At 40.1% G+C, this 12,772-nt stretch overlaps 5 protein-coding genes across 5 annotated transcripts; 1 reads left to right on the forward strand and 4 right to left on the reverse strand.

Moving 5' to 3' along the window:
- Positions 1-100: 100 nt before the first annotated feature.
- Positions 101-1,246, reverse strand: BEWA_031530 (hypothetical protein; the record flags this gene model as incomplete). Its single annotated transcript, XM_004829909.1, has 1 exon — positions 101-1,246. The coding sequence occupies one exon, from the start codon at positions 1,244-1,246 to the stop codon at positions 101-103; it is 1,146 nt and encodes a 381-aa protein (XP_004829966.1).
- Positions 1,247-1,476: 230 nt separating this feature from the next.
- On the forward strand, positions 1,477-2,271 carry BEWA_031540 (hypothetical protein). Its single transcript, XM_004829910.1, has one exon. The coding sequence runs from the start codon at positions 1,643-1,645 to the stop codon at positions 2,036-2,038; it is 396 nt and encodes a 131-aa protein (XP_004829967.1). The 5' UTR covers positions 1,477-1,642; the 3' UTR covers positions 2,039-2,271.
- Positions 2,272-3,134: 863 nt separating this feature from the next.
- On the reverse strand, positions 3,135-4,952 carry BEWA_031550 (signal peptide-containing protein; the record flags this gene model as incomplete). The annotated part of the gene is made up of 1 exon (XM_004829911.1): positions 3,135-4,952. One exon carries the CDS (start codon positions 4,950-4,952, stop codon positions 3,135-3,137), a length of 1,818 nt encoding a protein of 605 aa, XP_004829968.1.
- A 1,042-nt stretch (positions 4,953-5,994) lies between these two features.
- On the reverse strand, positions 5,995-6,813 carry BEWA_031560 (hypothetical protein; the record flags this gene model as incomplete). The annotated part of the gene is made up of 3 exons (XM_004829912.1): positions 6,267-6,813; positions 6,090-6,184; positions 5,995-6,054 (listed from the first exon to the last, which is right to left on the reverse strand). Exons 1-3 carry the CDS (start codon positions 6,487-6,489, stop codon positions 5,995-5,997), a joined length of 378 nt encoding a protein of 125 aa, XP_004829969.1. The 5' UTR covers positions 6,490-6,813.
- A 287-nt stretch (positions 6,814-7,100) lies between these two features.
- On the reverse strand, positions 7,101-12,655 carry BEWA_031570 (hypothetical protein; the record flags this gene model as incomplete). Its single annotated transcript, XM_004829913.1, has 2 exons — positions 7,101-9,211; positions 9,565-12,655. 2 exons carry the CDS (start codon positions 12,653-12,655, stop codon positions 7,101-7,103), a joined length of 5,202 nt encoding a protein of 1,733 aa, XP_004829970.1.
- Positions 12,656-12,772: the final 117 nt, after the last annotated feature.

A 12,772-nucleotide genomic window follows, 5' to 3' on the forward strand; every position in this document is an offset into this window, starting at 1 on the left:
ATAAGTATTATAAAATGAGTAGGTGTTTTACAAGACCCTTCTACTAGGATTACTGGTATCATCGATGGATTTGTGACTTTAGGGGTGTCCATGGTAGAGTTTAAGTATCTGTAGTGAGAATTTTAATCACAGGAGTACCTTGTAGAAGAATCTTTGTTTCAGACTCTGTATCAGGAACTTGGTCAGATAAGTCAAATGCTGGAACCTCTTCCTCAACTGTAAGAGCAGAGTCTTCTTGAACCTTGTCTTTTTCCTCTTCATGTTCATTTTCTCCCTCTTCTTCAGAATGTTGTGAGCCCTGTAATTCTGGTGGTTGTTTAGGAGGCTCCAGAGTACATTCTTGCAAGTTACTGTCACTATGCTTCTTAAGTTCACCAACAAGTGCATTCCATTGTTTACAGTTATTCTGAATCTCCTCTGGTTTTACATCACCGAGTTCAGGAGCTTTTGTCCATGTATCTCCACCACTACTTTTGTACCATCCAGAAGTTTTATCGTCACCTTTCATGTTGAGACAAATCAAGACAGGTTCCTTACTACCATTGGAGTATAGTGCAGAGACACTTTCTACACCTTCCATGGGAAATTCTGATCCATCTAGTTTTATAGTCTTCCTTTTCTTTCCACCGGCGAGCTTTATAGCTGCCAATTTTTCACTACTAATGGTATAGCTGTAGGCCATAAGAGTCTTTGAGCCCACATGTTTATGATTAACTGGTATAGAAGCAACAGTGATTCTACTGCTACCTTTATGACCGTCACAACAATACTTGTCTCCTGTCCCGTATGCATCTTTGGAAAGATCTAAGGTTATGGCGTTGTTGTTGTAACAGTTTTGTTCGTCCAGAGTTTTCTCGAGATCATTTTGGAGATGATGTTCAACCCAATCTTTGCCACTAGTATTCTTATGATAGGTAGTTCCTGTGCTGGTGGTGACTCCTATCAAGAGAACCTTTGTGGGCGGACTACCGTTGGTTTTTTCATGTTTCCAGTAATAGGCTTCAACTGAAGTTACCGGTTTACCGTATTCATTAATTCCATTTATTCTTTTACTACTATCACCTTTAACTTCTAAGAGTGTAAACTGGCTTCCATTAGAAACCTTATGAGTATACCTGTAGAAGTCATATAGTTCAGGAGTTCTTATGACCTTAATTTGCTTACCACTCCCATAAGTCTTTCCATTCCCATAATCCGCCTCTGGTTTTTCTGAGAGCTGAATGGTTACTCCTTGATCATCCACCATTATTACTAGAGTTCCCAAAGCAAGTCCCCTCTTCTTACTAGTCTAGTATCATCCTCCATGTTCATAGAGTACGCTCATTACAAACTCTGAGATCCATGAGAGTCTCCTTACCTACTCACTCCCTAGACAACCATCCATTCATTCTCCCTTACAACTAGCTCACCATCAGAGAAACTATCCACAGACCATCCTACACATTCACATATAAACCATAAATAGCCATGTAGAAAAACCTGCTACAAATTACTACATTCCCATACCTCTATAACTATGCCACAAAAATGAAAAGATTATGCATGAAAAGCATTGACAAGTGCAGCTTGGTCAAAGGATCCGGTACCCTTTGGGTCTAAGACATTAACAAGCCTATCCAAATCGGCAGAATTGCTCATCTTCATGGTTTCCATGACGCTTCTGAGCTCATTAGTGGCAATGGATCCGCTCTTTCCAGAGAGTGACTTGAACAAATCATTCAAACCACCATCAGCCGGGAGTCCCTTGGCAACCTCCATTCCAAATTTGCAAAACTCATCACAATTCATGGGTTTACACTTGGTCTTAACCTCATCTGACAAGATGAGACCAAGCGACTGCAGGGCAGCTATAATGGCAATCTCGTTCAAAACACCCTCCATCTTGTGGTCCATGACCAAGAAAACATTCCTCAACCGCGCAGCAAGATCCATTTTTCAAATATACGAGCGAAGATTTCCTCAACCCGGAAGAATAACTTGCAGTGGGAGAGAAGCGTCTATTCCTCTGATCAAATGGGCAATGTGTAGACTTTTCTAGGGTCCAACGACCTTTATATCTATATTCCTGTGGTAAATTGTGAGTAGATGCCACAAAATCTAGAGATTGTGGCTGAAACAAAAATTATATGCAAAAACTTTGCAATTGGCAGATATATTCAGTTTTACACACCAGAGAATAATAATTTACAGATAAACTACGTGAATAGCCGAAAAGGACTGCGTTTTATGATTTCTGCAATGTGTAAGCGCTGCACCACAGATGTGTTGCTTGACTCGAGGTGGAGCTTTTCTCGGCTAACCTTCGCATCGTTCTGCTATCGATTCCATCGTCTTGTTTGCCGTTATGGAGTCCTACTGTGGTTTCTTGGGAGCAAAGAAGCTCCTGCCTCTGCTGGCACAGCTGTCGACGCCCTTGACTGTGCACCTGGCATCGCCGTTTTTCTCTACGTCTTAGAGTCTCTACAGGATGTTTTAAAAGGTGTATGTGTATGTTAAAGGGTGTTAACAGCTCCATAAGTCGTTATAGGATAGCCAATCGGGATTCCAACGTGACTGAATGATGCCCGGATAGCTCATGGGTGGTGGATCGAGGAATGACCAATGGCGATCATGAATGAGATGGAGCGTATAGCGCTAGTGACTGAGTGATACTTATGGAGGAACATTGATGTGAATGTATAGAGACTATAGCTAAGTGAGCTTCTTTCTGTACAAAGGAATGAGGTACTCTGTCCATCCTAGACTAGTTGGTTTAGTAACATGGGCTCTTGCAGACAAAATTGTCATGGCTAGTCATGTGGGTAGTTCTATGGGTGTAAAGACAGTCCATTCCAGTATGCATGCAGGATGTTTCCAGCACTATTCCCACTTGCCAGTTTAGTGGAGAATCTAGAGATAGAGGAAGAACCTCTGAGAGAGGAACAAGCAACTCTTTGGAAAACACCTGAAAACCCGTAGGATATGCAATGGTAGTCTAGAATAACTTATACCTATGGAGGTTAATTTGTCTGATAAGAGAATAGCCTAGAGGGGAGAGTCTCTACTACCTACCAAGGGTAGGGAGAACATACTGCATTATATCCATAGGGGGAGTAGTCACAAGGAGTCACTATTTAGAAACTTGGTAAGGTTGCTTAACCAGCATACTTCAATTCAGCAAGCTTCTGTTCATAGTCTTTTTCATCAATGGAAGTCCATCCATTAGCATTCTTTTCAAAGAACCTATTATCAGCATCTTCAAGAAATATTAAAAGGAGAGAAGAGTCTCCCTTGGAGGATACTCTCGCAAACACAAACTCTTCCTTTTCAGATGCTGGTTTCCATACCTCCTTGTCACCATCCATAACAGAAGAGATGTAGAAAGGGTCCTTTGGAACATATTCCTTAACAGCTATTCCGTTATCTTCTCTTCTCGTAGTCTTTATCTTAGAGTTGTCAGGATTAGAAAGATCAAGGGTAATGGGAGTAGGAGATTTAGGAGTACTAACCTCTCTGTTAGCATTGGTATTTCCAGATGATTTAGCAACTGCAGGAGCAGACTCACTCTCCTCTAGCCTCTTCTTGGCACGTTTCAAATGTATTTCTATCTCTTCCTCTGGGGATTCCTCTTTCTTCTTTCTCATTCCTCCAAGTTTCTGATAAAATTCAGTAATAGTGACTTCCTTCCATTCTCCATTTACTCTTTCAAGATACTTTAAATCTAGTCCAGTGGCACTCTCAAGCTTTAAATAAGCCAGCATTGACTCCCCCTTGCTATAAGATTCTACAAGAGTGCATTTCTCACCAGGTCTTTTAGCCTTCCAAATCAGATCTCCTCTGATAACAACCTTGGTCATAGCAAAACCGTCATTTGGAGTAAAGACCCTTTTAGCCAGTCCGTCCTCATCGCCACCACCAACATGTACTGATTCTACATCTGGATTCAAGAGGTCAAGGGTGGTATTGACTCGTACAGTTGATTGAGTAGCTGGAGGAGGAACTCCCTTCAATATGTTAAGCTTCTTTGCATATTCTTCCTGGTTATCTTCCCATTCATCACCGTTATAGTGGAGGAAGATAGTGCGATCTTTACCATACGCTCTATATTGTAGTGTTACAACTTCTGGTTTGTCTTCATCAAAGTAGATTAGAGCCGATAAACATGAACCTCTAGAGTTCTTCCAAATTGTATCGTCACCATACTTGAATTCTGTGACTACAATATTAGGCTTTGGCGTGCATGTCAAAAGTGGCACTCCGTCAGAGTTAGATTCACTCACATCAAATAGAGTAGAATCGACCTTGGAAGCCAAAGGGCTTACAGGTTCAGGCTCTTCCTTGGGCTCTGTTGGAGTAGATTCTTGAGTAGGTTGAGTAAGTACCTTCTCCTCTTTAGATTCTTCACCGGGAGGAACTGCCTCTGGTTGAGTAGGAGCCTTAGGAGGGTTAGGAGATTCCTGAGAAGATTCTACAGAAGGTTGATTAGTAACACCATTCCTCATTTCATGAAGCTTCTTTAAAAAGTCTCCTTGTGTGATACCATCCCATTTTCCATCAACCTTCTCAAAGTATTTATGCGTAGTACCACTACTTCCGGAAATCTCCAGGTAAAGAACTGCTTCATTTCCCTTTGTGTAAGACTGTGCAAGGAAATACTTTTCACCAGCTTCAGCCTTCCATAACTCCTTGCCACCATCCTTTACTTTATTGGTATGATAGCCAGATTTAGGAATGAATCCCCTGTAACTTACTCCATGAGTTACACTTTCCCTAATTTCTAACTTGGATTCATCAGGATTAGAAAGATCAAGAGCGACTCCATCCTGTCTAGATGATTGAGATGGACTACTCCTAAGATTCTCCGTAGATCCACCATAAGGCCCATCATCGTCATCTCTAGTACCTCCTCCACAACAACCTGCACTGCATAGTCTTACCAGGCATACCGTCCATAGTACTGCCAGCACCCTCATCTTGTAGAGTCTTTGTCTGTTACAATGGAACCAGAATCTTACCAGAATAATACGCAATAGGCGTGACAAAGACTATAGGTCTAAACAAACAAAGGGCACAGATACAAATTTGTATTCTGACCCAAAATACAATAGACTACAAAGAGTACTTATTATACTCACATCCCTTCACTTGCATTGCATGTATAACTGATGAGTAGTAATGGGAATACTTTAACGAGAAACTACCGTGTTCATGTGCAAGAGAAGTTGTTCTTGGAGTATTAAGCTGTATATATGGTACCGGGTTAATATGAATAACCCCGTATCTAGATGATAGAGACAACTTTTGCGTCCATTAAAATACGATTTATGGATGTAAAGTGCATTTATACGAATTAAAGGCTGCATTATACATTTAAAGAGATGACCAAGTGTCTAGAAATTTTATATTCGATGTAAATGACTGCAGGGTTTTGCATTATCAACTAGAGAGATTTGAAGATGGGTTATAGGGACATACCGAGTATAAACTGTTTAATGCAGTCTAAGGGGTAGCGAGCTATCATCCGACCATAGGGAGGAGGATAGGCCCCGAAGAATGAGGGACTAGAGCGAATGTAATGAGCTTTATGGCGAACAAAGTGAGCTCAAGCGACGATGTAACTTGTTCACCTACTCACTACACCGAGAGTATTGTGAATACACAAGCTCTCACCCCGCTATTGTTGCATTATAGAACTCAATGCTTGGCATCTCATAGTGGTAACTCATTCATCTATTCTTCTAGAGACTCTCTTTAGTTGTCCTCCTAGCTCCACTAGTATAATGAGAATCTCTAAAGAGTCTACTAGAGTGAGAACAGGTGACCATTCAGGCTCCTATACTAAAGTATACTCGCCACTTCGCTCATAGAGTCTTCATTACTCTTCTTTAAGCTCCCGTTGGTCGCTAAACTACCTAGTCTCCGACGTCGGTAGGTCATTCTTCCTTCCGTTTCACTCCAGTAATGACCTTAATCCTACTCTTCTACAGGCTCCCTTTGGTCACCATAGAGCTACGCTCAATGTGCATCTTCATCTCTAACTATTTCGGTAATGAGAGGAGTAGGTTCCTTGACAACCTGAGGATTTTCATCATCAATCTACACATCCATACCTCGCTGTCGACGTCTACTACCGTTACACCTGCCTTCTTGGCTGATTCTTTGCTCATTGGATCTCCTTTAACATCGAAAACGCCAGCTCCGACTTCTGAATGGGTTTGCATAGACGTGAATGGATGTCATTGTCATCGTTAATGGATATTGCAGGGATCAAACGAACGTCCACTTACCTAAAACGATAGCTTCCTCTTCCTGCTCCTTTATTTTGAGCTCTGGAGCGTCACTTTTGATGATTTCTAGGTTAGCGTCGACTGTGCTGGCAAATGTCCCCTCCCTGAGCCCCTCTGCGATACCTCTGTTGGATTCCTTTAATTTCTCTACAAAATCTTTACATTTTGTCAGAGAATCCAGAGTTGGCAAGTCAGAAAGGTCAAAAATCGGCCTTTTTGACATTTCATTGGGAGTAACGGCAATGCAACCGTAGGGAGCGAAGTGTCGCCTAGTAACCAAGCGAATAAGGATAGAATATGCTCTAACGATGGAGTTGTGAAAGGATTGGCGAGGTGTACCTGGAAGAATGAATAGGAGAGAAAAGTGGAATGGTGACTCGGAAGAAATTTCTGCGCAAATGTAAATCACCTAAGCGTAACTGACGGGGCCTTAGTAACGATAATTGAGCCAATGTAATGAGTGTAACTCGCTGGATAGCCAACTGTGGGAGGAGATGACAGTCGTACAAAGTGTGTAGACCCTGTCTATCCCCTCATGGCTATAAAGGATCGACTTCTTCCGTTTTAGAAGCATTTACGTTAACAAAGGATGCCAAATGAGTGGCAATTATGACTGAGAATGGTAGAAAATATGGTCACTGGAGTTAGTACCAAAAGTACCGGTGAGTAATAAAAATCGTCAAGGGTAAATCTGAACTTCCTTTTAGAGAATCCTCTCCATTCACAGTAAGCCTTGATATTTAACGCAGTAATTTTAGCCCTTTAATCCAGAAAAATACATTTATAATCCACTCATTCAAGATAGTCGTTGATAAAAAATGTAGAGAAAAAACTTTAAATTGTAGAGTGTAAGACGATTCCTTTGCATGACGAACATTTGCCCTTGTTGTTTCCGGAGCCAACCATGGAACCTGTTTGTTTAATATGGAATTCATCTGAAAACCTACCAAGTGTGTTATTGAATCCACAAGATGGGCACTGAACCTTTGCCTGTGTAAGTTCTGCAATTTTGTATTCACTCGACAAAATGTTATTGTTTAGTTCGCATATGTGTTCGTTCATATATGAGAGTTGTTCACTGTATTTGCGATGTAGAGAATCTTCATTTTCCCTTGCTCGTTCATACTCTTGTTTGTTCAACTCAATAGTCATTTTTAGTTGCTTGTTGTGCGTCTCCAAATTGTTTACAGATTTTATCAGATGTTTTATATGCATGAGTAGTTTTTTTTCATCTTCTTCACTTTTCGCTCCCGCAGAATCGTGGTGAGTTGAAGTAGCGCTCGCACTTAATTCCTTGCATGGCTGTGACAAGACCGTTTCCAATCTTGAAAATGCTCTGGTGCATGCAGTCTCAATTTTTTGTGTGTCCTTGAGAGCTTCTAGTTCCGATTCGTATTGTTTACATTTTATATTTGCGATTGATAATTCTTCATCTATAGCCTTCACCTTTTCCTTCCACTCTTCAAGTGTATTTTCATGTTGCCTTATGAGATCCAAATTATTCTTTAGGTTATCAAATTTTAGTCTTGGCTGAGACGTTTTCAGAGATTCGTTTACAGCATTAATACGGACAATTGCGGGATTCGTTTCTTCCTTGTCTACTCCGTAGAGAGATCCACAAGACGTTTTTCCAAAAGAGAATAGAGACCTGAGGCTGAGCTCATTGAGTAATGGAATGTGCTGACTTAATTCATTTACACAAGTTGTAAGTGCAACCATTTCACTACTTCCTCCACAAAGTGGTAGAAAGGAGCCGTTTGCCAGTTTCGGGTGGCACAATCTCTGCGATAGACACTGTTTAAGTTCCAACATCAAGCTTGCAAGTCTCTTTGTCAGTAGGAATATATTCTTGTACGATTTGTCAATAAATTTGTCCAGGTTTTCCAATAGTTTCTTGGAAGAACTAGAGGATGTGCCCAATGGAGGCTCATGAGTAAATGCGCTGTCTGAAGCTGTGGCATGACTGTCACTTGCAAGTTTAGTCTTCCCACTTTTATAATTTGTCAAGAGTGTGGATAGGAGATGATCAAAGCATCTGTCACTCTTTTTTTGCGTCAAAAATACGATTGATTGGAATTTAACGTAAATCTTTGCAATTGTCCCAGAAATATCCCCCAAAGTTTGAATGAGCAACTTTGTTGAATGCTTGACGAGATCCTTGGAGTCATATGGGTGAGTGTATTCCTCTACACAGAAGTAAATCCGTTGGAGCCTAACGAATGATTTGGTATGACTAATGAGCTTTGGCATCTGTGAATGCCAAGGAAATGAGTGTGTCTTCTCCGTCATCCGTTTGAAGATCTCCAGCATCGCTTCCAAATGTTTGTCAATTTTGTGGCATAATTCCAAGCATTTCGGAGAGGTTTCTGCTGAAGAATTATTCTCCATAGTTTCATCACCTGAACTACTTGATTCAGAAATTGCAAAAGAATTCTTAAGTTCAGTTATAAGGGCGGAATCTGTGACAACTTGTGAGTATTCAACGGTTCTGAGCGCCTCTTTCCATGATCTGAAAAAGGCAGAAAATAAATCAATTGTCTTTGTTGAGAACTCCAAAATTGTAACTCCATCTGAATTTAGATTATTACATTGCAAATATATATTGTTGCAATTGAGTAGACTAAATCGCTGTAGGTCAAACTTTAACTTTTCATCACGATACTTATTTTCTAATGAGTCCTTGTAGTAATTGTTCAGATATTCCATTCTCTTTGTCAGTTTTTCTATAGTTTCCGATTTTGCGATAAGTTCAGAATTCATTGCACTAATTTGAGAATCTTTCCGCGCCAAATTTGCCTCACTCTCTCTTAGCTGTTCTTGATTCTCGTGTAAAATGTTTTCCAGGGCTACATATCTCTCTTTAAGTTCGGATACGATCAAGCTGTACTCTGTCTTGTTGTCTTCTAAGTCTCTCTTTGCCTGGGCACACTGCTTTTGGAGCAGCTCTGTATATGCAAATATTAGTGTATAGATGATTAATACATGGAATGAAGAATGTGGATCAAAATTGTGAGCTAATTAGCAGATGGATAGCTGCGAAGTGACTTGGAAAATGTAGATTGTCATAGAAATCCATAAAATCGTCTTTGACATGGTATCCTTTATCGTCCATAAGATGGCAGTTACATTAATCCCAGTCAATACTGTGAATGTAACAAATTAAGACCAACTACTCAGTATCAATTCCCTAGTCTCCATACTGGAGAGTCCATAGAGTCTCAAATTTGTCTAACCCAAGGGTCTCCTTTATAGCGGTTATAAAGTTTCCATCCTGCAAAACAAGCCAAGGCAGAAGTACCTAGAACAGAAGAGACAGTAGGGATAGTCTTTTCAATAGTCCAAAAAGGATTATTAGAGTCATGATGGTCTGGAGGAGTTTCACGAGGAAGAGATCCAGGAATAGGGTCTGAGACCTTTTGAGCTTGAGCAACAGCTTGTTGGACAGAAGTTTGAGGTTGAGCAGATTCATCTTCACCTTGAAGAATAGGTTGAGGAGCAGCTTGGTCTACTCCTGTAGATCTCTCCCCACCATTGTTATCTTCATCTTCTTCGTCTGATTTAATATCTTCAGTACCATTAACATCTCCTTGTTGTGGCCGCGGTTTAGGGTATGCTGGACATAAGTTTAGACCACTTGTGGCTTGATTTAGAGTTTCTATGATATCATCCTTTGGATTAAACTGCATCCACTCTCCACTTTCATTTTTAAGCCATGTAGCACTCTCTCCATTGCGCTCAACACGTATTGCAACTGGATGATCTCCATTGCAAACTGGAAAGTAGACAATGACCTTCGAAACTTCTCTTAGAGGAAACGTGAGATTACTTTGTTCAAGTGCCTGTTCTTTGTTCCCATACACTATGGAGGTCACTGTAAAGGTCTTCTGACCTGTTGGGGCAGGAGAGTGTTCATAAATATTGTAGTCAGGAAGTCTAGGATTCTTGAGATGGGTAACCTTGATCTTTTTTGGATAACATTCACTGTGACAATACGACCTTCCAGTATTCTTCCTAGATATATCTATCCCGACAGTGTGATGGACTCTACAGCTCACCTCATCCAGCTTCTCTGTAAGTTCCTCAGTGAATGGACCCTGTGGAGGGTGACCGCTATAAAAGATTTTAACATCTTCATCATCCCCAATTGATGCCCATGTAAGACTATCTTTGTCAAGATTCTCATACCAGGATGATTTACCACTACTAATGAACTCAACTAAAAGAGGTACTTTACTATCTGTATCGGGTGCATGTTTCCATTTATATTTCCTCAACTCAGAAGATTTGCCTCTGGGAGGCTCAATACCAGTAATCTCTTTTCCACCATATGTAACTCTGGAGATTTCATTTTTTACATTGCATATTTCTATTTCATAGTCCCTTTTAGCTCCTCTAGGAAGATTTGGTGAAGTTCCGGGAGTTACACGTTTATTCCTAAGGTATGGAGTGGCTTTTTTCTCAATTGTCTTGTAAAATGGTTTGAGATTGGCAGGATCCTTTAGATCAATTGGTATGGTAATATTTCTATGGCAGTTTTGGTCATCAAGCATTTCCTCCAAATCTGTATGTTTTAGGCTCTCGTAACCACGTTGTGCCCAAATCCCATTTCTTCGTACGCTTACAGTATAATTGTCAGCGTAGGAATAGTATTTGGTATTGCCGTTTGTATCATTAATTTCAAGCAATATTGGGGTCTGATCATTACTGTTCCAGTAATATACTGAGACACTATCTATAGGATTGCTTATCCCTCTTATGCCATCTCCGCCTACCAGAGTACCGCTTAGTGTAAAGGATCCCGTCGCCATGTTTGCAGTGTGTGTAACTCTGAAGAAACCGCGCACAGGTGAATCAAGTGTTTTAACTAGAGCTATTGGAACGTTTCCGGGACTGGAATTAGCTTTGTACATATCATAAGGTTTATCGCCAGTTGGCTGCCGTTTAATATCCATCTGGATACCACCTGAAAGAGGTCTAGATGGTTTGCATTGTGTTATTTTAAGAGGACCTTTTACAACTGAGAAAATAGTTTCAATTTCACCTTTAGAATTCTCAGGAGATTTTTCAGAAGAGATTTTTGGGCACTCTTTCCATTTATCCCCTTTCTCTTCTTTCCAATACCATTGATATTTCTTACTAGTAGTTCCAGTTTCTATGCAAAGCAGGAATGGAACCCCAGGACTACATTTTGATTCATATGAGGAGACTTTAGTAACACCCTTTAATGAAGTACCTCCTGGGAAAGTCTGTCTAGCACCTCCAAGAAGAATTTCTGCGACATGGAATGAATCACTTCCAGAGACTTCACGCGGTGTATACTCACAGAAAGAGATGGAAAGTTCTTTGTGAAAAATACCATTGACACAACTCTTCAGTTTATCCTTGTGTCGACCGTCCCTGGTATTATGGCAATTTGAAGTCAATCCCAATTTTATCCTAACCGTTCCATTAAACATGCAACTGAGAATGTCAAGTTTATCCTTAAGGTTTTCAGGAGAAGATAGATTTATAGCATCTTCCAACTTCCTCCATTTGTCATTTTTATCATCACCATATCTAGCATTTTCATACCAATTAGACTTTACTGTAGACAGTTTAACTTCTATCAACAGAGGATTTATATGATCAATGTCACCATCCCAATAGTAAACATATATGTGATTTTTATTGGTGACTTCTAATGCTGTAAATTTCCCGCTGCTGGATTCTTGGTATTTAATGAGAGCATCTTTATAGTAAACACAGTATTTTCCATCTTCTGTTAGAATATGTTTAAACCTGGAGTAAACATCCTTAATTTTAGATTCTTGTTGAACGGTAACTCTTGCATTTTTACAAATGGGACAGTTATAAGGAGGATCTATATCTTTTTTATACAAATTCAGTCTGTGTAGTCTGTGCAGTTGGCAAGCGAGCTTATTCAGCTTCTCAGTAAAGTTTTGGTTCACAGGATTCTTGTTATTTTTGGGAAATCCATCTGCAGTATCAATCTTCTTCCATTTTATACCATCTCCGGCATTCTCGTACCACTCATAATGGTCTCCATATCTAGCATTATTTATTCTGAGTACAAGAGGAGCTTTTATAAAACTTGCATTTTTGTCATAGTCTTTGTGATAGTAAGTTGTTATCTCCCACACCACTGGATTTCTAATATTAAATGAAGTAGGCTTTCCACCGACACCCTCTTCTATCTTAAGAAGTCTTCCACCATAATTAGGATTGATTATCCATATAGAATTTTTCCAACTGTGGGTACAATATTCGTAATTGGTACCTTTAAGAGTTCCTCCTTTGACCTCAATTCGATTATCGTCCTGACATGGACCTGCACTACCCGTTTCGTTATTAGGGCATTTATTCCTTATATCTATTCCTTTTGGAGGCATTCATAATGCTACTTTATTCCCAATGCCTCACTTTATATGTCTCAAATTGTGATACTCAAGTACTATCTTTGTTCAGTATTCACATTCCATTCATCCTCCCTTGTAACTAGCTCACCG

Source organism: Theileria equi, chromosome 1, assembly GCF_000342415.1.
Source record: "Theileria equi strain WA chromosome 1, complete sequence".
Lineage (NCBI taxonomy): Eukaryota > Apicomplexa > Aconoidasida > Piroplasmida > Theileriidae > Theileria > Theileria equi.

Excerpts from the sequence above, each read along its gene's own strand:
- BEWA_031540 (XM_004829910.1), top strand. The coding sequence starts at position 1,643 with ATGGTTTCCATGACGCTTCTGAGCTCATTAGTGGCAATGGATCCGCTC.